This window comes from Aricia agestis, chromosome 5, assembly GCF_905147365.1.
Source record: "Aricia agestis chromosome 5, ilAriAges1.1, whole genome shotgun sequence".
Taxonomy (NCBI): domain Eukaryota; kingdom Metazoa; phylum Arthropoda; class Insecta; order Lepidoptera; family Lycaenidae; genus Aricia; species Aricia agestis.
This window is the reverse complement of record NC_056410.1, coordinates 322928-346569: the sequence shown is the minus strand read 5'-3', so window position 1 is coordinate 346569 and position 23642 is coordinate 322928. Positions and strand designations below refer to the sequence as shown.

The 23642-nt window shown below is 37.8% G+C and overlaps 1 protein-coding gene across 2 annotated transcripts; it reads right to left on the bottom strand.

The window, feature by feature from the left end:
* Positions 1–8262: 8262 nt before the first annotated feature.
* On the bottom strand, positions 8263–23307 carry LOC121727429 (importin subunit alpha-1-like). Of its 2 annotated transcripts, XR_006035669.1 has the most exons (13): positions 23108–23307; positions 22688–22841; positions 22338–22485; positions 16020–16101; positions 15488–15705; positions 15066–15157; positions 14242–14420; positions 12581–12774; positions 12124–12295; positions 11952–12053; positions 11159–11470; positions 10300–10304; positions 8263–8274 (listed from the first exon to the last, which is right to left on the bottom strand). XR_006035669.1 is itself a non-coding variant. In XM_042115283.1 (11 exons), exons 1-11 carry the CDS (start codon positions 23168–23170, stop codon positions 11342–11344), a joined length of 1533 nt encoding a protein of 510 aa, XP_041971217.1. In that variant the 5' UTR covers positions 23171–23307; the 3' UTR covers positions 10905–11341. The 2 variants fall into 2 exon arrangements, 1 of the variants encoding a protein (XP_041971217.1); XM_042115283.1 differs by lacking the exons at positions 8263–8274; positions 10300–10304 and having other exon boundaries at positions 10905–11470.
* Positions 23308–23642: the final 335 nt, after the last annotated feature.

The following is a 23642-nucleotide window of genomic DNA, read 5'->3' as shown; positions in this document are numbered from 1 at the left end:
TAATAGAGAATAGAACGCAAAGAGTTGAAATTAATTCTAAAAGGTCTAATGGTAGTAAAATAAAGCTAGGTGTTCCACAAGGATCTATTTTAGGTCCCTTTCTTTTTCTCATTTACATAAATGACCTACCTTATCTAGTTTAAGATAAGCATGAGATAGTACTTTTTGCTAATGACACTTCACCAATTTTTAATGTGAAGCGACAACAATATAATTACGACGAGGTAAATAGTGCTCTCTTAAAAATAGTACAATGGTTTAATGCTAATAATTTACTATTAAATTCTAACAAAACGAAATGTTTAAAGTTCAGTTTGCCAAATGTTAGACAAGTACAAACCAATGTATTATTAAATGATGAGAAAATGAAATTAGTGGACACCACTGTTTTCCTAGGTATAACTTTAGACAGTAAATTACAGTGGGGTCCGCATATTGCAAATCTGGCGGATAGGCTCAGTTCTGCAGCATATGCTGTTAAAAAAATCAGAGAAATAACTGATGTAGAAACAGCGCGACTTGTTTACTTTAGTTACTTCCACAGCATTATGTCATATGGAATCCTTCTATGGGGAAATGCAGCGGACATTAATTCAATATTCGTGCTGCAGAAGCGAGCCATACGTTCTATTTTTAAGATGTCATCGTGTGAATCCTTAAGAGAAAAGTTTAAGGAAATAAATATTCTGACCGTCGCATCTCAATATGTGATGATGATAACGTACTGTATGTAAGAAAGAACTTAAATAATTTCAAAAAGAAAAGCGACAATCATTGTTTTAACACTAGGAATAAGAACAAATTAGAAATACCAGTGATCAGACTTAGCAAAGTCAGCAAATCTTTTAAAGGCCAGTGTATACGCCTGTACAATAGAATCCCAGAAAACGTTCAAAATCTGTCTATCAATAAATTTAAAATTGTAGTAAAAGAACGTTTGTGTACTAAAGCTTATTATAAAATCAATGATTTCATCGACGACAACACACCTTGGGAATAGGGTGGTTCTTACAGGCTACTAGAATATTTTTTATAATTCCTATTGTAAATAGCTCTTAGTGATAATATTGTTATATAACACAGTCAAATTAACTAGACGCATGGTCATGACGTCATTACGAAGCTTGCATATACATTCCAGTGGTGCGTCAGGTTAATGTGACCGTGTTGTACTGTATATGTTTTAAATTGTAATTTTCCATCTTTTTAGTAAAAGATGGCCCCGTGCGAGTTTCTTACGCCGGTTCTTCTCGCCGGGTTAGTTCCCGAATGTGTAGTTCCCGGTGGTAGGCACCGTAGTATCGACGTTCGGTAAAGTTTTTGAAAAAAAATTACTCCGAATAAAAATATTTTTGATTTTAATTTTGATTTTGGTGAACAGAACTCCAACCTCCTTGAAGATACATGTTTGGGGGTTTCGGTGTTGTTTCAAGAACTGAAAGCATAGATTATTCGTCATCATCATCACTTCCCTCACACCACGCATCATCGTATTTTGAACCTATTTAGCACTTTTCATAGTATTTTAGGTTGAGACAGATACCTTTGATCAATACACTGTCGTTTGATGAGTGATTTTGCGAAAATCCTTTTATTATTTTAAAATATGATATAATTGGTACTTAGCGTACCAAGGTAGAAATTTGAATATTATAGAAGGTAGAATATTATTAAATGAACTAAACTACCAGTCCCAAAGTATTTTGTCATAGAATTCACGATTCTGAGCTGGTACCGACTTTCTAAAAATGATAATTTCACTCTTTTTAGATAGTTATGTAAGGCTTTCTGTAAACACTTAAGTGTTCTGCTTAGTGACTTTAGATCTATAAAGAGTTTGGTGTTTTTTTCAGCACCCTCGGACCATAGTATATATCTTGGTGCAAAATCTTACTTTTGGTAACCATATGCCTAGAATACTTTATACAAAAGCAAAATTGGCATATGTTTCCATTTACATTTTGAGGAGTTCCTTCGATTACTTGGATTCCGTTACCAAATTTCTACCTTGGTACGCTAAGTACGAATTATATAATCTTTTAAAATAATAAAAGGATTTTCACAAAATCACTCATCAAACGACAATGTATTGATTAAAGGTATCTGCCTCAACCTAAAAGACTATAAAAGGTGCTAAATAGGTTCAAAATACGATGATGTTTGGTTTTTTTTTTTTTTTTTAAATAAGCCAACAACTGTGATTTTTGTATGGGAGCCCCTCTTAATTTTTTATTTTATTTTAATATCATTATTAATTATTACAGTACACTTATAATTAAGGTCTTGGTCTAAGGTAGGCACCTGTTGCCGTTATTGATAAAGAGCAAAAAAAGCCAAAAAATCACGTTTAATGTATGGGGCCCGCGCGGCGCAATAATTGTGACATGACGTCACAAGCGGTCACGGGACTGTTAGCGGGACTCGATATTTTTCGAAACTTTGAATGCCTATAAAATCAAAACTACTAGGTATTTTTGATTACAACAGAAACTAGTGTATTTGTATACATACAGGCTTTACTGTGACAAAATTTCAAACAATTTGGCATACCTAGTAACATTCTCCATTATGTTCTATCACTTCGTCATTGTGGCATTGAGTTTCAATTATTTCTGTCTCGGGACTGTACTTTCTTTTTTGCTGTAATTCTTAGAAATAAACAATGACACTATAAAAATAATTTTGATTTTTTTGTAAATATCTATTTAATTAAACTTGCCAATATTTCATTTGCATAGTATAATAGTTGAATTTTTTACGAGGAAAACCAAAATAAGATTTTTATATCTAATTTTTAATACCTCATTAATCATAATCAAGCAAATTATTAGAAAATGCGAAACAAATTAAAAAGGTTTAGATAGATTTTCTAATCACCTAAAACATTGTGCCGCAGCCGGTCCGTTCACGTCAGATTTCGAATGTAAACTAAAAGTATTGAAGCTATGTAAAAAACTGTCAAAATACTGTTTTCTTTTCCGCATGGCTGAAGACATGCGATGCGAAGAGATGCGTGTCATGGCACTGAACAGTGTCACGTTATTTTTGATCAACGCCACAGTTAGAAGTTAGCAAAATTAGACATCGCAACGAATCGGTTAAGAGCTGGCGCGCTAGCTGATATAATAATTTATTTTTAAAATAAAGATTTTGAAATTGAATTCTGACAGTTTTCTTTGCATGTGCCAAAATATAAACAACTATCAACTATAGTTTGTGCGTTTTAAGATGATATGGGTGACAGTTTTCATGTTCCTTGCTACGGGTTTTTTTTACAAGAAAACAAAAAAAAAACAAAATGTAATAAATTATGTTCCATCTACAAAAACAAATGTTTCCTATACATAATTGTAAATGAATAAAAATGAAAAGTTGCTAAATGCTAAATTATTAATAAAAATTATAAATATTAACTGTGAAATATAGGAGTATAAAATTATTGTTACGAAAATATTTGAAAAATGTCATAAGCATGAAACGAAACTTATGTCAATAGAGATTGACTCTGTTGAATCGAAATCAAATCGATAAAAAAGGGCGGCCATCTTAAATCGCCGGCACCACTGAAATGTCAGTACGAAATCGATAATTTCGATTGCAATTCCTTTACGAAGTGATTCGATATTTTTAAACTATCGATTAATTTTTGTTAGGTAAGTTCCCTACTATTATCAATTATAATGTGTCACGCATATCACCAAACAAAAAAAAACATAAAACGCACAAACTATAGTAAGTAACGACCGCCGACCGCGACGTTAACAATGACTTTTGTCATATTAATACGTCAAACGTAACAACAACACTTGGCGGCATACTCTATCGAATGATTTGTGATTTTGTGATGTCACGCCCAACGACTACGTAGGTACTACTAGGGTCGCGACTCGCGTCGCGTCCGGCGTCGGCTATAATTAGTATCTCAATGGTCATCCCTTTCGAAAATCAATCAGAAAAAAGGGACGACACTACGATTTTAATTTCTTCACTTTTTTGACAGACTATATTTAGTACAAAATTATGGACCCGTAGCCCGTGGGTAAGCGTTAAAACTATCCTAAGAGCGTTTTCACACGAGACACGACACGACACGACAAAATGCGGTAACGACTCCGCGCGCCATACATTTCTTTGTAGGTACCGTTTTCACACGGAACGACACCGCACAGCACGACACACGATTTTGAGACGACAATCCGCTAAGTCGTCACGTTTTTTATCTACAGATAATAAATAAATAGGTATATTTTTTAAATATAATAAATCATTAAGTACATAATATAGAACAAAGTCGCTTTTTATCCCTCATGAGTCATGACTCATGACCCGTTGTTCCCTTTAGGGCGAAGCCAAACGAGCGTAATTTGTGAGTCGTGAGCCGCAGAATTTCTGCCGGGCAGATTTTTTTTCATACAAATCACGACTCTCAAAATTACACTCGTGTGAATCAAACATGACTTTTGTATGAAACTGAATGCAGTAGAATTCTGCTCGGCATTACGCTCGTTTGGCTTCGCCCTTGATCTTTTAAAACTACGCAACGGATTTTGATGCTGCGGTTTTTTTAATAGATCGAGTTATTAAAGAGGAAGGTTTATAAGTAAAGGTAAGGTGAATATAATTACTAAAAACTACTGAATCCATAATCATTTCTTCAGTGAATGACAAAGGATAACACATATATTTGATAACACATATATTGTCGGCGAGCATTACGCGGCCATAATATTATCATATTACCCATCTCATTGAGGTACTATATACTTAGGAGAGAGCCTTATATCGGTGTATAAGCGTCAAAAGCGTGTAATGTTATGTCCTACTTACTAGGACATAACAAAGGAGTCGGTCTGCATATTTCATGTGATAAAAGTATTAATAAAGGTTTTTAGTGAACGTTTAATGCTAGATATTGTTGAGTTTTGTGGTTCCGCTAAATAATAAACCATAAGAATGGTCAAAGAATGCCTCAAACACGTGGATTTAACATTAAATACGTAAGTTTTGAACAACGTTTTTCGGGCTTTTCAATCGGTATTTTTGTAAGCTAAAAAGATAATTTATAAGTTTAATAATCCCTTATTCGTGCTATATAAGGCATTAGCACTAAAAATGTCACATCAATTAATAATTTGGCTATAAAAATTGCATAGCTTTTTACGTGTGTTTACGGATTCTCATCACTTGAACTATAGTTAATCGATATCATGAACTAATTGACTTTCTTTCCTTTATCATAATGTGCTTCGAAATAATTGACAAATAGAAATATTCAAGAAAATAAACGCACACTACTTGTATGAAAGTGGCCACGCGATGACGGGCTAAGACTACATCTATACTATAATACTTAATCCCATTTGACCCATCATACCTAGTATTATAATATTATGGTAATATAATAATTTTATATGGCTTATAATTAACTCATCACCAGAAATAGTAACATTTCACAGACAAAAATAGTAAACGATCACTAAAATATAGACCACCATTTTAATGTAAAATGATAACCAAAGATTTAACATTTCGCTATAGGATAGCAAAATGTTTATGTAAAATGACTCCAAATAAATCATTGTAAAACCAAAAATAGTAAATGATCACCAAAATTAGTAAATGATCACCAACATTATACTAGCATTTTAATGTAAAATGATCACCAAAGATTTAACATATCGCTATCCTATTTATGCAAAATGACTCCAAATAAATTATTGTAAAACCAAAAATAGTAAACGATCACCAAAATTAGTAAATGATCACCAACATCATACTATCATTTTAATCTAAAATTAAATCTAAAACTAAAATTAAACCAAAGTATTTTCATTTTGCTATCCTATTAAAGAAAAATGAACCAAAAAAAAATACTGCTAACCGGAAAATAATAAATAATAAAAACTAAATTTGAACTACATTTTAATGAGAAACAAAAGAATTACATATCGTTATTTGACTACCGTAAATAAATAATAATCTATATATATAAAAATTAAAAATGGATTTTCAATTGTGTTAGTAACGCTAAAACTCGAAAACGGGTGAACGGATTGGGCTAATTTTAGTCTCAAAATATTCGTAGAAGTCCATAGAAGGTTTTAAAGTGACACAAAGTTCACCGGGACAGCTAGTAATATAATAATGATAACGGGACTCAGTATAAGTAGGGTAGGGTAGGTGACCGTCTGTTAACTCTTCAGGTCCAAACTGCTGAATATAACATAATATGGAGTATGCTTATATTTTTTGTCAATCGTAGTGATTTATTTATACAGAAATATCGCATTGATTTGCTCGCTTTGGTGATTATTTACTTTATTTGGTGATCATTTACTATATTTGGTGATCATATACTATACTAGCTGTTGCCCGCGACTTCGTCCGCGTCAGCAAAATGTGATAAGAAAGATAATAAAAAAGAGAAAATAAATCCCCTTTTTAAGGTTCATTTATAAAAAAGTGAAATAATATTATATCCTCCTCCATTTTGAAAGTCGGTTAAAAAGTAGCCTAAGTTATTCCTTACTACATCAGCTATGTGCCAAAAAAAGTCCCGTCAAAATCGCTCCAGCCATATCAGAGATTAGCCGGAACAAACAGACAGACAGACAGGCATGCAGACAAAAATTGTAAAAAATGTTGTTTTGGTGTCTGTACCCTATATACATTCATATGCATTTAGTAAAAAACGGTTCTTTCAATATTACAAACAGACACTCCAATTTTATTTATATGTATAGATGTATAGATTTGGTGATCATTTACTATTTTTGGTGATCATTTACTATATTTTGTGATCATATACTATACTTGGTGATCATTTACTATATTGGGTGATCATTTACTATATTTGGCGTTCAATTACAATTTGAAGTGTAGCCGTGACTAAAATAGCTGGTAGTATTGCAATTTTAGACAATGAGGAATGAGGCTTTATATTTTATATTTTAATACGTGTTTTAATGAAAAATATATATTGTTAAATGCGTGTGAATTTGAATGGGGGCGGAGCGACGAATCGTTGCAGTCAGGTGATTTGGGCTGCGGACCAATACGACTTTTTTGAGTTAGGTTAGATGGCTAAGGCGGCCGGGAGCGTAGCGCAGCGCAGTGAAGCTCTCTCCTTAGCAATCGTGGTTATTTTTTTGTGAACCACCCAGAAGTAGGAGTCCTCTCCGTCGACTCATAGTTGAAGCCAGTTGTTTTTTTTTGGTATAGGTCGCCATTAAAATTTTTAACCATTTCTTTGACGTTCCGTTAAGGATTATAATTTGAGTAATTTATAAAAGATTTTTATTAGAGATGTGCCGACTAGTCGCTGACTATTCGGTAAAGCTGACTATCCGCCCACATTTGTAGTCGGCGAATAGTCGGCAAAAAGCGCCGACTATCCGGCTTATTATTTTTTAATTTTTGCTAAAATTATTGAAATAATATTATAGAAAATCCTTTATTATTTATAATGTGTTCATTTAATATCACACTTCATAAGTCTTACATATTTTAAAATTAAATGAAGTATTTCTGAAATTACTTGCTACTTGCTAGTAAAGAATTATTATTTTTTTGTAGTTGCTAACAACAAATTAGGTATTTATTATTAGATCAAGAGTGCATGTATAATTATAATACCATTAATGTACCTATTATAAAAAAGTAACGTACAGGAAGTAAACATGACACGATCCGACACCTACGCAGGCGGCGTATGTGACTTACCCGCTAAACAGCAGTAAAGAAGTGTTACAGAAAATCGGCTAGTCGGCCGAAGTCATGATCGGCACATCTCTAACTTTTATATATAAACGGGGTTTACCCCCCCTCCACCCCTCCCCCGCCCCCTAAATCGTTGGGCATGATTCTAAACTTTTGAGTTCCTAAAAATAGAACAATACATATTTTGGGATCATCACATATAAAATTGTTGTTCCTCTTATCCAAATGAAGCTACATTTTTTTTTTTGTTTTAATGTGGGCTGCTCATTAAAGTATTTTTCAGTGGTTTTTGTATTAGAAACACTTCATTTAAGATAAAATGCCGCTCAGTATAAAAAATACATTTGCCAAATATTGAAAAAAATGCAGGACGTAATGTTTACACTCAGATATTAGGTCGCTCAAATATTATGGAGCTGCTCATTTTGAATTTTAAGTACTTAAAACTCAAATAAAGAATTTGTAAGTTGCTGTTCTGCTAATTTCTCGTCACTCACAGTCAGTCGCTCAAATAGTAATTCTATAACTCAAATTTAGTAATTTTGACACTTAAAACTGTAATTTACAGTCACTCGATTAAATACTACCCATTTAATATCTACTTAACACGTGTAAACCAGCCATAAGTGAATGCGGTGTCGTCGCAGAAATCGTGTCTCGTGTGAAAACGTTCAAACGACAGACTGTGTGACGTCTGTCGTACAATCTATATTTGTCTATGAATCGTGTCGTGTCGTGTCACTCGTGTGAAAACGCCGTAAGGAGAAACTGTTTGATAAAGCATAGAACTTATATTATGAAAAACGGAAACAACGCTGAATCAATGAGAGCTGCAAACCATATATAAGTTTATAACGCGTTCATATTGTATAATGTATGCCGTTTACAACATTTCTAGCGCTACGTTACATATATATAATATTATGATTTTCAAAATAATATCGTGTCTTTTTTTGTACCATAGAGGCCACAACGATGTCTATGGATTTTTTGTCTGCGGTCTGTCACTGTCAGTGTTCTGTCAAACGTCATTTTACAAATTACAACAATCATCATTCATCGTCGAATCTTTGTCGAATTTAATATTGATTTATTCTGCTGCCTTTTATGAGGTTCTTTTAGTAAATTTGCTAATAGAAAGTACATTTTCTTGAAAAACTATGGCCGACAAACAGAAGGTGGACCTCGGCCTGTTGGAAGAGGACGACGAATTCGAGGAGTTTCCTGCCGAAAGTGAGTTGTTGAGACTTGAGTATCATCGCTATAAACTTCACGCTTGTTTTATGAATTATGATCACCTCTGTGTATATTCAGATTGGGGAACGGAGGACGCTGACGATGAGAGCGTGTCAGTGTGGGAAGACAACTGGGAGGACGACATTGTACAAGATGACTTTAATCAACAGCTAAGGTTAGACATTCACATTTTAACATTTTAATTTTTAACCATTCAATTTATCTTTTTTAGTCCTAGTCCTCTTAGGACAGGGAGTATAACAAAATTGAGTCATAATACTCTATGTATGTGTTGTATGTGTCCCTTGTATAAAGTTTACTATGAAAGTAGTAGCGCTTAAAGATAAACTTTTTTAACATTTGTACGGTGTTTACTTTAATTAACTTTAAAAGTGGACAAAGAGTTGAAGTTTGAACATGCATACACTCCCTTACCAATAAACAGGTTGTCATTGTATATGTTACAGATATTAAAAGTTTACTTATTGTAGTAAAGTCATGTTTTGTGATTAATATAAATTTTTACAGGCAACAATTGGAGAAGCTGAGGGAACAGAACAAAGGCTAATTTAAAATACTAAGATAGTTGGTACAAAATGTTTCATATTCCATAAGTTTTTTTTTAAACACAAAACACTGAGTTACTTTGCTTATATACCTACTTCATTATTAGTCACTCAATAGCACCACTTCATTCCCAACTCTGTATTACATAATTATATTTAAGAAATTAAATAAAAATTAATTTTTTTGATGATTATTTATATTCTTTTTACCTAAGTTATAAATTTTCCAATTTCTTCCTGTCATTAATAATTATTATATTTTCAATGTAGTGCCTAGTGGCTTGTTCACTGACCTCGAGGTTAATGGGCTTGATCAATAGTACCGTACTATAATTTTTTTAAAACAAGGCCTCTGCGTTTGTCATGGATGATTTATACAGTTTTTTTTTTACCAAAGTAACCACTCTCCGGGTATTGTAATCTATGAATAATAAAAACTAAGGAAAAGTAAGTCCATCAAAAAACATTCTCCACAATACTTGTCAAAAAAGTGTACCTTAGGTACACATTTCTATACATTTGCTATATTTAAGTGGCCTTGAGCGGTATAAAGGCTGGCATTACATGACAGTTCGAAAGGAACCATATTTAAAATGTTATGTTTCCTTAGTTTTTAACTTTTTATTATTCGTAGACTGTAATGCATGTTGTACTAATATGTATTCTGTGGAATGGGATAAGATTTTAAAACATAATATGCATGGTTGCGTAACCTACTATCAGAGAAGTTTCCTAGGCAGATGGCAGACCTAAGTAATTTGGTTGCGTTAAGTCAAACCCATCCTACCAATCACATTGAATTGACATACTCCGACCAAATGACGTAGGTCTGTCAACTGCCTCCGAATCTATTTCTTCAATGGCACTTGAGATTGAGCTCTAGTTTTTGTCTGAAACACAGGGTATCCTAGCTACTCCTACTGCAACCTCTAGACTTATGCTAAGTACTCACATACGGTTTTGCTCGATAGTTTTACTCCAAATCGAGCAATAACCACAGTGTGAACTGCAAAAGTGACAGCTCGAAGGCTCGCTTCGAGCCGGCTCGATGGAATTAAATATGTAATTTCCTTCAATTCAGAGTAAAACTAGCGAGCAAAACCATATGTGAGTACTTAGCATTAGGGCCAACGCTAAAACTCGCGCGGGCGTACGCTCGCGTGTGTATAAATGAAAAATAGTATGAGCAGCGTCGTCGCCCGCGTCCGCGCTCCGTCGCACGCGCCTGCGCTGTCCATACTATTTTTCATTTATACACACGCGAGCGTGCGCCCGCGTGAGTTAGCGTTGGCCCTTAGAGTGTGAACCAAAGATCTACCCACTAGGATATTCTGTTACGTCAAGGACAAAAGTAGGATATTTTTCATTGTAAAAATGAAACAATATGAATAATAAAAATTTTGATTTATTAATAAGAAAAGTATGGTACAATCGAATAAACTAAATTAAAAACTAATGTATAACTTCAACACAGTGAGGCCAGCTCAATCAGATAGTTGAAATAATAAAGGTTTTATATAAGGCACCTATCACAACGTCTTATTAAATGCTACGGTCAGTTCTCGCCGAGACGCAATGCGACGACAATGCTCGAAGGTGTAATTAATAGAACGCAACCACAATGTCGCGTGTAAAACTTAAGACTGTATAGTTATTAGAATCAGGCATTATTTTGTGGAAACGCATGGCTTAAAATTCAGTATGTTATTTCGCGGAATATTGCTAAAAATAACATACAAAATTTTAACTTAAGACTGTAGGTGTGACATATCCTAACTTACAATCTAGAGGAACGTACAAATTGAATGTCTACATCAGTCTCAAAAGTTAAAGTTGTCAGCGGCGGTGGTCCCGAACTGGTACTCGTTGCCATTCTCCTGCGGCTGCGCGTTCTCGTCTCCCCCCTCCGCGAAGTAGTTGTCCAGAATGTCCAAGCACTTCTTGTATATCTGGGAATGAAAGACCAACATTTTAATAGGCATACGGCATACCGCACGTTTTAAATAAGAACGTGCGCAACGAAGGTGCTACAAACTACTGAGGTCACTAACCCGAAATTTAAAGTGGAATATTTACTTGACTCTTCTATAATATGTATAAAGAAACATCTGACTTCTGAAAGCACATATTTTACTAAGAAATATTTGATAATAATTAATGACAGTCACAGAAATAAATCAAGATAGAACGGCGGCGCGTCCTTGCAAAGGAATCGCTTGTGTCAATTTTTGCTTTGCTTACTTACCCGTGGCAAGAAATACCTCCTTTTGACCGATTCACTATCGTACTTCTGTTTTTACAATTAGACACTGCACTGAATGAACATTCAATTAATCTTGCACGACACAGCAAGATTGAAACACGCGTACTCCACCCGCTTAGCCGTTCTATCTTGATTTATTACTGTGATGACAGTAATGGACACAGTACCTGTTCATTCTCATGCTCCTGCAGCTGCTCTATGCTGTCCAGCGCGCCGATCTCCTCGAGCTTCACACACAGCGGCTCCACTTGTCCAAACTTGGCAGCCGCCTACAAATAAAAGATATGTTATAAATATTGATAAACATACACCGCGCTAAACCTTTGTGTGTGTGTGTACCTGCAAGAGGTTGGCGAGGCCGTCGAGCACGACGGTGACGGCGCGCTGGTCGGGCGCGGCGAGCAGGCGACAGTAGGGCTCCAGGAAGCCGGCGCCCACGAGCGCGTCCAGCTGCGCCGCCGACCCGCCCAGGCACAGGTTCGTGATCGCCCACGCCGCCTCCTTCTGGCACCTGGCAAATATGTACACACTTACAAGTACACATTACATATTATGAACTTTGTTGTGATTATGCTCGAAAAACGACAATTATTATTGTCTTTTGTAACAGCTCCATGCGCGTTATCCATTGGGATACCGCAATGACTGTTCTCGTGTTACATTGGTAACTAATTGTTCTTTTTGTTTGATCTTTGAGTTTGATAAGCCTTAGTTTCGAGAGAGACGCAGCAAGTCAAAATGGCGTATCAATTCAATCGTTAACTTGACAAAAATTCTTCAGTAACAACACACTTACTTGATATCTTCCGTGGACAGCACCTCGACGAGCGGTACTAGGATGCCCTTGTCGATGGCGGCCTGGATCTGCTCCTTGGTGCCGGCGAGGATGTTGCTCACCGCCCACGCCGCCTCCTTCATCAGCGCCGGCTTGCCGCACCGCAGCAGCATCGCGAGGTCGTCGATGCACCCCGCCATGATGCACCGGTCCGTCTAGAAATGTTGTTATTGAAAAATTATGTTGTCAATTTTTTTTAACTCTTTTTATCCTGCGAACTGTCCTTAAGACATTGAGCTGGATTTTATGTAATTATGTTCTTGGCGTGTATGGAACATATCCAATGATATGACCATTTTGTTAGTAGAGCTCTGTTAAAGCATGTCTTCGCTCATTAGATTCTTAGCCAGGTGGTTGGGATGGTTTTCTATTCTTTTAGAGTATTTTTGTAGGTAGTTTTTTATTTCCTCCTTTACAGATTCTAGTTTCAGATCCCTGTGGAGTTGCGTGTTTGAGACATACTAGGTGGTACCAGTTATCATTCGCAGGGTTTTTGACTGGAACCTCTGCAGGATGTTTATGTTTGACGGAGAGGCTGTTCCCCACAGCTGGATCCCCGTAGTGGAGAAGTTTCTTTTCAAGATTTAGTTGTGACTTTTTGCCTATTAACCATTGCAGTTTCAGGAGTAGGTAGATCGATTGCCTTTTTTTTTTGTTTGTATGTGCTTTTTCCACGTCAGTCTTCGGTCTAAATATACGCCCAGATATCGTACGTCATCTGATTGTGGGATTTTGATTCCATTCAGCTCGACTTCAGGACATGTTTCGTGTCGTAAGCTGAATGTTACATGGACAGATTTTGTTTCGTTAGCCTTTATTTTCCAGTCTTTTAACCATCGAGATAGTTCATCTAGACTTTTTTGAGCTGCTGTTTCGTCGGTTGCCGCAATATTTGCGGTGTCGTCAGCGTATGTTCCCGTCGTTCGACGGACGTCGTGGACGTGTTCTGTGTGTGGTAAGTCTGATGTGTACAGCAGGTAAAGTGTTGGACCCATCACACTCCCTTGAGGTACCCCTGCCTCTATTTTGTACAAATTAGAAATGCCATCGCCTTGTCTTACATAGAAGTGTCTTTCACTTAGATACGCTTTTATGAAGAGATAGTAATTAATAGGTGGGTTCTTCCTGATTTTAAATAGCAGTCCATCGTGCCAAACTCTATTAAAGGCCTGAGATGTCTAAGAATGCGACAGAACACCACCTCTTTTCTTCAAATGTATTGTTGATTTTTTCTACGACTGTTGTATTGTTGTAAATTTGAAATAATATTATTGGTGTCGCACACAATTGTGGCTAAGCTGGATAAAAATTATAATCGTTATTGTGGCTAAGCTGGATAAGCCTCACAAAAAACGCAAAGTTGTGTTGTCGAGTGAGGGAGGTTACCAGACGCACAGGGTTTAAGGCTTGTCACACATAACTGCAATTCGCATCGCAAATGTCTAAGTCGCGTCTCAGACTGAGACAAAACCATTCAAAATCCGTAACAATCCATAATAATTTAAAAAACGCACAGATAGATCGGATCTTTAGCGATGTGTTAGCATCAAATTTCATACATTTGTGACATGTAACTTTGCTGTCAACCTAGCAAATATACAATAGGAGTAAGTAGTTATAACCTGCACGTCGGAGCCGGTGAGCATGTTGCCGAGCGCGCGCAAGGCGGGGGTGCGCACGGCGGGCGACTTGTGCTGCAGCAGGTGCGTGAGGCGCTCCAGCAGCTGCGGCGTCGTCTGCACCGCCTCGATGCGCTCGTTCGGCCCGTCCGTCAGGTACGACAGCGCCCAGCACGTGTCCGCTGCACAAACCGTTCATGTGTATGGTAACAAGGATGAAAAGCAGTAAAATGAAAAAATAAAAATGTTAATACTGAGCAAGTATTACTTCCTTTGCCTGAAAATGTACCAAATATCACAAGAGAGAGACATAGAGAAGATATAATTGTGTTTATCAATTGCTATATTATAAATAATAATAATAATAATAGCTCCCACACCGGTTTCGGTGACGGTGGCCAGCTACGCAGGAGTAATTTTATAGTGCCCAAGTGTGTGTGCAGTACACAAGAGCACTCTCTATTCCTTTACTCTCATAACCCAGTGGGACGGTAGACCGACACGACTGGCGAGAGATCAGGCGCAGGACCGACTTTTTACATGCCCATCCGACGCATGGATCATCTTACTTGTCAGACAATCAGGTGATCAGCCTGCATTATCCTAACCAAACTTGGAAATAACATGTTTCCAACGCGGGAATCGAACCCACGACCTCCGAGTGAAGAGCCGAGCTCTGAACCACTGGACTATATAAATATATATACTTCTTTATTATATTTATAGGATATTATAAATATAATAAAGAAGTCACTCAAAAATTCTTTGGCATTATAAGCATAAGATAATATTCTATGTAGGTAGTATGATACAAGACTTCAGCTGACCTAAAACATCGGCATCTTTAACATCGAGCAGCTCGGCGACGTAGGGCAGGGCAGGCGCCACCATGTCGAACTGGACCAAAGGATTCTTGTTCCTGAACAATAGATACACCATGTTACTGATTACCTTCTCACCAGGCTAGTTTCCGTTCCAAACATTTTATTACATAAATATTTATACTTACAAAACACATTTTGTACTATTCGATTTAAACATTATTATTATTTCCACACATACATCCTGGCACATCAAGTACCTACACAGATAAAATGTTTGGTGCCACGTTACTACATACATGGCAACATGAACGACATAGTCCTGCCTGGGAAATATGTAAATGTGGGTGTATACACTATACAGTATAACCAGCAAAATTTTAAAAAGCATAAGCTCATATCCCATAATACTTTGATTACTACCTTACCTGCACAAGTTGCTGAAGGTCCATGCGGCGGTGCGCAGCTGCGTGGCGGGCGCGGCGGGGGCGAGGTGCGGCAGCAGCGCCGGCAGCGCGCCGTGCCGCAGCACGGTGTCGCGCGCCGCCGCGCCGTCGCCCGCGATGTTACCCAGCGCCCACGCCGCCTGCTCGCCCACCGCGCCGCCCGTGCCCAGCAGCGTCACTAGCTTCGGTACTGCCCCAGCCTGGTTTTAAAAACTTGTTTACTGTAATATTCTGCCAGCTCTAACATTTGGGAATGATGCATGTAAGTATATGGACAAAACAGTGACATTTTAAATTGTGTAAGCCCTACACAATTTAAAATGTCACTGTTTTGTAGGGACTATATTATGTAAATGTGTGAGTGACAGCAGTTTTGAGACTATTGAGACTTAGTATTGCATCCTATTGATAATAACAAAATAATAAAGTAAAAAAATCCCTATTCAAAATGGAAGTAGGTAAACTTATATAAATGGTAAACTATAATTTATTTGTGCAAAATAAGTAGACTTACATTCATGACGGCTAGAGTCTGCTCGTGTGTGCCGGATGCAATGTTGGTGAGGGCCCATGCTGCTTCAAACTGGACATCTTGGCTAAAACGTAATTTGAGTTTGAACAATTCTTATAATAAGCCTTGAACAATATTAGAAGGCAATTAACACCTCATTCATAAAAATACAATCAGTACTCTTGAGTCAAAACATGACGAGTTAGGGAGAAAAGTGGTAACCAAGATCTCAACCAGGGCCACATATACCAAAAACACTGCTAAAACAATTATTATTGTCTTTCCATTTGGCCTTACTACAAGGCCAAATGAAAGAAAACGAATACGTAAAATAAAAATGTGGGAGAGCCATGCTTCGGCACGAATGGGCCGGCTCGACCGGAGAAATCACGTTCTCACAGAAAACCGGCGTGAAACAGCGCTTGCGCTGTGTTTCGCCCAGTGAGTGAGTTTACCGGAGGCCCAATCCCCTACCCTATTCCCTTCCCTCTCCTATTCCCATCCCTACCCTCCCCTATTACCCTATTCCCTCCTAAAAGGACGGCAACGCACCTGCAGCTCTTCTGATGCTGCGAGTGTCCATGGGCGACGGAAGTTGCTTTCCATCAGGTGACCCGTTTGCTCGTTTGCCCCCTTATTTCATAAAAAATATGGTAAAAAGTAACAGAGATTCTTGTGCTCATTACTTAAGAGCCTGCTGCCAAAACTCTAGCCCCGCACACTGCTATCCTCCAATTGTGATATAGTGATTCATGAAATCATTATATCACAGCTAATAGTGAACAATATGAATTTGCGCTGCAGCTAATTGTAATGTCAATTTTAGATTTAGAGAGATTGTCCCCAAAGATATCATTGATACTTTTAAATTAATAAATATTAAAGATACTACTGATCTCTGGGGCATGTCTACTAAAATTATCAAATCGATTTTTAATGACTGCATAAAGAGTGGTGTTTTTCCTGACTTGATGAAGCACAGTAAGGTTGTACCTTTATTTAAAGCGGGACTTGAATCTAATCCCACAAATTATAGGCCTATATCCATTCTACTGACTCTAAGTAAAATATTTGAAAAAATAATTTTAAATCAGTTACTATTACATTTTAACTTAAATAATTTATTACACTATAATCAATTTGGTTTTACTAAGGGTTGATCCACAACGGATGCTGGTATAGGATACCCTAGGTGTTTTTTACGACCTCTCCAAGGCTTTTGACTGTGTTGAGCATGCTACATTGATCAGGAAATTGCACCACTATGACATTAGGGACTCGGCACTCAACCTTTTGACATCTTACCTCAAAAATAGAACTCAAAGGGTTGACATTAATAGTAAAAGGTCCAATGGTTTCCGTTAGGCAAATATCAGATAAATATACAATGATTAAATAAATCTCAATTTCATTTGAGTCAATCGTCTGCCAGGATCATTATAGTTATTAGGAAACACAGCAAAATTTGGGATTTGGGAAATTTGTCTTAAGACTAGGGTTGCCAGATGTCCGGTATTTAAGCATACAGTTCGGTATAAAATAAAGGACATACCGGACAGAACAATGTCCGATATTTTGTGAAAAGTCGGTACCTTTGGGGGATGGAGTTGCCCACGTCCGTAGGATTTACCACCTTTTCCTAGGCCCACCCTACACGTGTCCCCTGGGTGGTGCTAAACGGGCAACAACGTCGAGTCAGAGGCGGCGGTTAAATAACCTCTCAAGAAGGTGATCACATACCTAGAGGAATTAAATCTCCTCTAAAAAAGTGACCCTGGCCCTTGGGAAAGGCTAGGAGAACTACTCTGCCCTAGGGGAAAATAACCCCGATTAAAAAATTAAATCATGGAAGCAAGGCATAAAAATAAACTACCCCAGGAGGGTACCAGTCAGACTGGAGAGTCCCTCCCTGAGCCCAGCTCAGGCTGCCCCACGTATTCTGGGGGGGGCGATGTTTTGCGATCGTCGAAGAACAAAATCTACACCCAACAGGTATTCCACAAAGGAATGTTTGATTACAGGCCGAGGTCATCTTCAGTTGGAGACAATACACGAGGCACACTTGAAGTTAGCCAAGACATTCTGACCCAATGTAGTTCCCTGAGACAAAGCCAGTACTCAACCCAGACCCCACAACCTCCCTCCTGGCAAAGGGTTCCAGAAAATAAAAAAAGGAAAATCCATGAGGTTTCCCCAAGTTCACCGCCAACACAAACTGCAAACAGCTTTAGCGGCCTACCACTAGACGTGGAAGATGAAAATAGAGATAGACCTTCCAAAACTATGAATAAGCCACCACCTATAATGCTGTATGGCATCGAAGATGTAAATGAGTTATCCAAACTCCTGGAAACTGTAATATCGGCTTCAGATTTTAAATTTAAGATAGTCAATAAAAACCTTCTGAGACTAATGGTAAACTCGGACAGTAATTACAAGAAAGTTATAGATATCGTTAGACAAAAAGGGCTCATCGGTCATACATTCACTAGCAAACAGAGCAGACCTTATAGGATTGTAATTAAACACCTACATCATACAACGCCCCATGATTCAATTAAGGAGGAATTGGAAAAAACAGGGAACAAGGTCCAAGGGGAAATCATAAATGCTAGATATGGCATCGATAAAAAGCCAACTTCCACTTTCTTTGTTAACTTGGAACCCAACATCAATAACAAACTCGTCAAAGACATTAAATACATTTACCATCAAAGAGTAACGATTGAAGATCCCCGCAAACGTAAAACTATTGTGCAATGCCAGCGGTGCCAGCAATATGGACATTCTAAAAATAACTGTATGAGACCATACCGCTGTGTCAAATGCGGTGAAGGACATAAGACATCTGATTGTCATAAGACTGATAGAAATACTCCAGCTAAATGTGCCTTATGTGACAGCGATCATCCAGCAAACTACAAAGGTTGTCTGGTCTACCAAGAAATCTTAGCCAGAAGACTCAAGAACGTCCCAAAAACACCTAGGGCAACCATAGAAAGAAACAAGCAGAATCAGCCATCCCACACGACCGGCATCACTCCATCACAATACAAAAAGGTTGATCAACTGTCGAAACCTACATATGCAGAAATCGCCAACAATAGAGTCCCAACTGACTCATTGAACTCAATTAGTGATAGAAATCACAGCCAACAAACCAATACGGTAGAAATGCTACTGATTAAACAATCAGAAAAGATAGAAGTATTACTACAACAAATCAGTACGTTACTGAATCTTCTAACTGCTGTTATTCCTACACTAACAAAATAATTACAAATCTACGCATTGCTACGTGGAACATAAATGGACTATCATCTAATCTTCCTGACCTTGAATCCTTTCTGACAACAAATAACCTAGACGCCGCCTTAATATCCGAATCGCATACCACAAACTACAGCTCCCTTCGAGTTGAGGGTTATAATATATATTGCACTCACCATTCCGACGGTCGTGCTCATGCCGGATCTGCAGTTGTTATAAAAAGGCGTATAAAACATTGCTTGCTTAAGGCATATGAAACTGATCACATTCAAGCCACCAGTGTTAGACTCGAGATGCGAGAAGGTCCAATCACACTCTCTGCCGTATATTGCCCTCCAAGGCACAAAATAACTGATGACATGTTTTCGGATTACTTTAAAATTGGAAATAGGTTCATCTGTGGTGGAGACTGGAACGCCAAACATACATTCTGGGGTTCCAGAATTACTGTAACAAGAGGAAGTCAACTAAAAAGCTGCATCGATCGCCACCACTATCATCCCCTATCAACAGGCGAACCAACCTACTGGCCGACGGACCCTCATAAGCTTCCAGACCTATTGGACTTCTTCATAACCAAAGGAATAAGTGAACTCTACACCAGTATTGAATCAAGTCTAGATGGCCCATCCGACCATACCCCAGTAATACTTACTTTAAGCACTACCACTATTGAAAGTAAGAAGCCTGAATCTCTACATAATAGAAAAACAGACTGGAACGGTTTCCGTGCCTACATCGAAGAAAAAATTAATCTCAGGATTCCTCTAAAAACACCTAGTGACATTGATGAGGCTTGTAAATATATAACTAATCTTATACAAGTAGCTGCCTGGTCCAACACACCCTCAATAAAATATAAAGACTATAATGTACAAACCCAGTCATCTGAAATTAAATCAAAAATAGCAGAGAAGCGCAGACTTCGGAGAATATGGCAGACATCCCGACTCAACTTAGACAAAGAAAAACTGAACAGAGCTATAAAAGAGCTTAAAGCAATGCTCGCTGAGCATAAGGACAACACTCTTAAGACAATCCTCGAAAATCTTACAGCATCTGGTCAGGGCAACAATTCTCTCTGGAAGGCCACGAAACACCTCAATAAGCCTCAAGAGTCGTTTCCGCCTATAAGAAAACAGTCTGGTACAGAAAGATGGGCACGGACTGATGAGGAGAAAGCGGAAGCATTTGCGCATCACTTATCAGAAATTTTCACCCCAAATGAGACCTTAAGTGATGATGCAGATCTTGACAGCGTTTTGTCTCAAGATATCCAGCTGTGCTTGCCACTTAAACCTACCACACCCAAAGAAATATTCAGGGAAATAAAAGCCTTAGACCTCAACAAGGCTCCTGGTTTTGATTTAATAACACCTAGAATACTGAGGGAACTTCCAAAAAAGTGTATCACTTTTCTTACCTGCCTGTTCAACTCCATACTGCGGACCTCACACTTTCCTAGTTTATGGAAAATCTCACAAATTGTTATGATCCACAAGGACGGAAAGCCACCACATGAATGTTCTTCGTATAGACCTATAAGCCTCACTCCTGTTCTCTCCAAGCTATGGGAAAAAATTTTCCTCACAAGATTCATGGAGCTTATAAACGATAAGGATATAATGCCCCAACACCAATTTGGATTCAGAAAAGGGCACTCCACAACTGAACAAGTCCATCGCGTATATCACGTCATAAGACAATGTCTCGAAAACAAGAATTACTGCTCAGCGGCCTTTCTAGACGTGCAACAGGCATTTGATCGAGTCTGGCACAAAGGATTACTCGCAAAAATAAAAATACTCTTACCGCACTCCTTGTTTCACATTATAAAGTCCTACTTGAGCGATAGACTATTTCAGGTCAAACAAGGAGAAGCTAGATCATCGCTGTACCCAATAAGAGCTGGAGTCCCACAAGGCTCTGTTCTAGGTCCTGTGTTGTATAACTTCTACACATCCGATATTCCCACCGTTGCCGACGTGAGTGTTGCGACATACGCTGATGATATTGCTTACCTGGCCGTTGATAATGACCATGAAAAAGCCAGTGAAAAACTTCAGCATGTCCTAAACTTAGTCTCCTCATGGTTCCAAAAGTGGCGCATTCGAGCTAGCGCACTCAAATCAATTCACATCACCTTTACACTAAGAAGAGGTAACTGTCCCCAAGTATACCTAGAGAATAGTGCTTTACCTCAGACAGACTGTGTAAAGTACCTGGGTTTTCATCTGGACCGACGAATCACGTGGAAAAATCATATTAAAGTAAAGCGAGATCAAATCAACCTTAAGTTCCGCAACCTGAACTGGCTGTTAGGAAGAAAATCAGCACTTTCCCTAGAGAACAAACTCTTAATTTATAACACCACATTAAAGCCTATTTGGACATATGGAATTCCAATATAGGGAGTTGCCTGTAAAAGCAATATCATGTGCCTCCAAAGAGTGCAAAATAATATTCTAAGGAACATAGCCAAAGCTCCATGGTTTACTAGATCCAGCGAAGTACATGAGTACCTAAATGTACCAACTGTGGCCACTGAGATTGAACGCTATAAAAATCAGCACGCTATACGCCTTACCAATCATGTAAACCCCCTTGCCCAGGAACTGCTTGACTCCCGCAACGCGGTTAAAAGATTGAAAAGAAACCACTTATTTCACTGATTAGAGTATGAAGCACTGGCTTCAGATCCTCTTAAACGCCATTCAATCATTCAAAACATCTAATTATAGTCTGGCGACTGATTGTAGATCGAATACAAGAAAAAAAAAAAAAAAAAAAAGTCGGTACCTACTACTGATAAAATTAATAAAATATATTTTCTTTAATAAAGGCTTTCTCAAAATTAGCGTAGTCTTGGCGACCACAATTTAATGACCGCAATAATAATATAAACCATACAAAATAGAAATAGAAAGAATACCAGACAACCCTAAATTGGCCATTTGGGGTTGTCCGGTATTTTTTCTTGACTTACCTGGCACCCTACCCTACTTTAATGGAATCCTTTCTCTGGCAGATTAGGATATGAAGTCTACTTACCATTCAAATAAGTCCAATGCTGCGATTAAAGGCTTTATAACTCCAGCATCAACCAGCTTGGCAATGGGAGGGTTCTGCTCCTTGGACAGAATGCGCCGGGCAGCTCTGGCGCACACTATCTTTGTGGCAATGTCTTCAGACTTCAGACCTGTTATCACAATAATTATTACAGTAACAGTACATACTTGTGGATAGTATGATATTCGTATAAAAGTAGGAATAAAAGCAACATTGTCATTTAGTGAAACTGAACTTTGATAAGAAATAAATAGGGATAAATAATGCCAAATTTTAATGAACATAAAAATTGTTGTTTGCCCTGAAACTGGTACAAAATGTTACAAGTGTACCTCTCACAATCTCTTCCGGGGACATGACTTTCTCGGTGTCCTGAGTGATGTCCTCACCCTCCGTGGGCGACATGGCCCGGCGCTTGAGCAGCTGCTCATCGCGGGCCTGCTTGCGCAGCGACACGCTGAGCTCGGCCCGCTTTCTGCGGAGCTCCTGTAATAGTTATGTAAATCAATACAATTTTAAATTTGACTTTTTTTAATGTTAGTTCTATCGTTAGCATCATAAGGTTAGACGTCAGCTGTTTAGGATTACAAATAACAAGGAATAAAAAGTATAAATTGCACCCTTGGGAACAAAGGATATGCGAAAGATTAATAATTATATTCCATCAGTTTAGATAAGAGAATGTCTTCTGACTGATATTTCTTTCTAAAAACTTAAAATAGTATAGCATAGTACCATGCGCAATCACTCACCGTCGCACCCTGGCAAGCATTTTTGTACGAAGCCAGCCTCGATGTCCGAGTTTTGTCCGACATATTTTATATTATTAAAATAAATATAATCACAAAATACTCTTCAATATTAAACGTGTAAAACTATAGCAAGATCCAACTTCAAATTTAATGTCCCCTAATTTATTATAAATTACGGTCTACTCTATATTTGAATTTTGAAGTATATTTGAAGTTTGAACAAACCAACGGACGAAACCATAGACAAAATAGCCGTGTTCGCCCCATAAAGTTAACAGTCGTGTTCGTTTCGTTTTTCAATGTTCATTGCGCATGCGCAAAGTTAAAAATTAGTGTCAGTGTGAGTGTCAATGACACTCCATTAAGAAGTTGACAGTCAGTTGACTATAACTGTAACTGTGCAGTACCTACTATAACGGTATGTGTATTCTTGAGCGAGTCCGATTAGTAAAAAAAATACAAAGAAATAATCGGCCAAGTGCGAGTCGGACTCGCACACGAAGAGTTCCGTACCACCACAGTGATTTTTGTATGG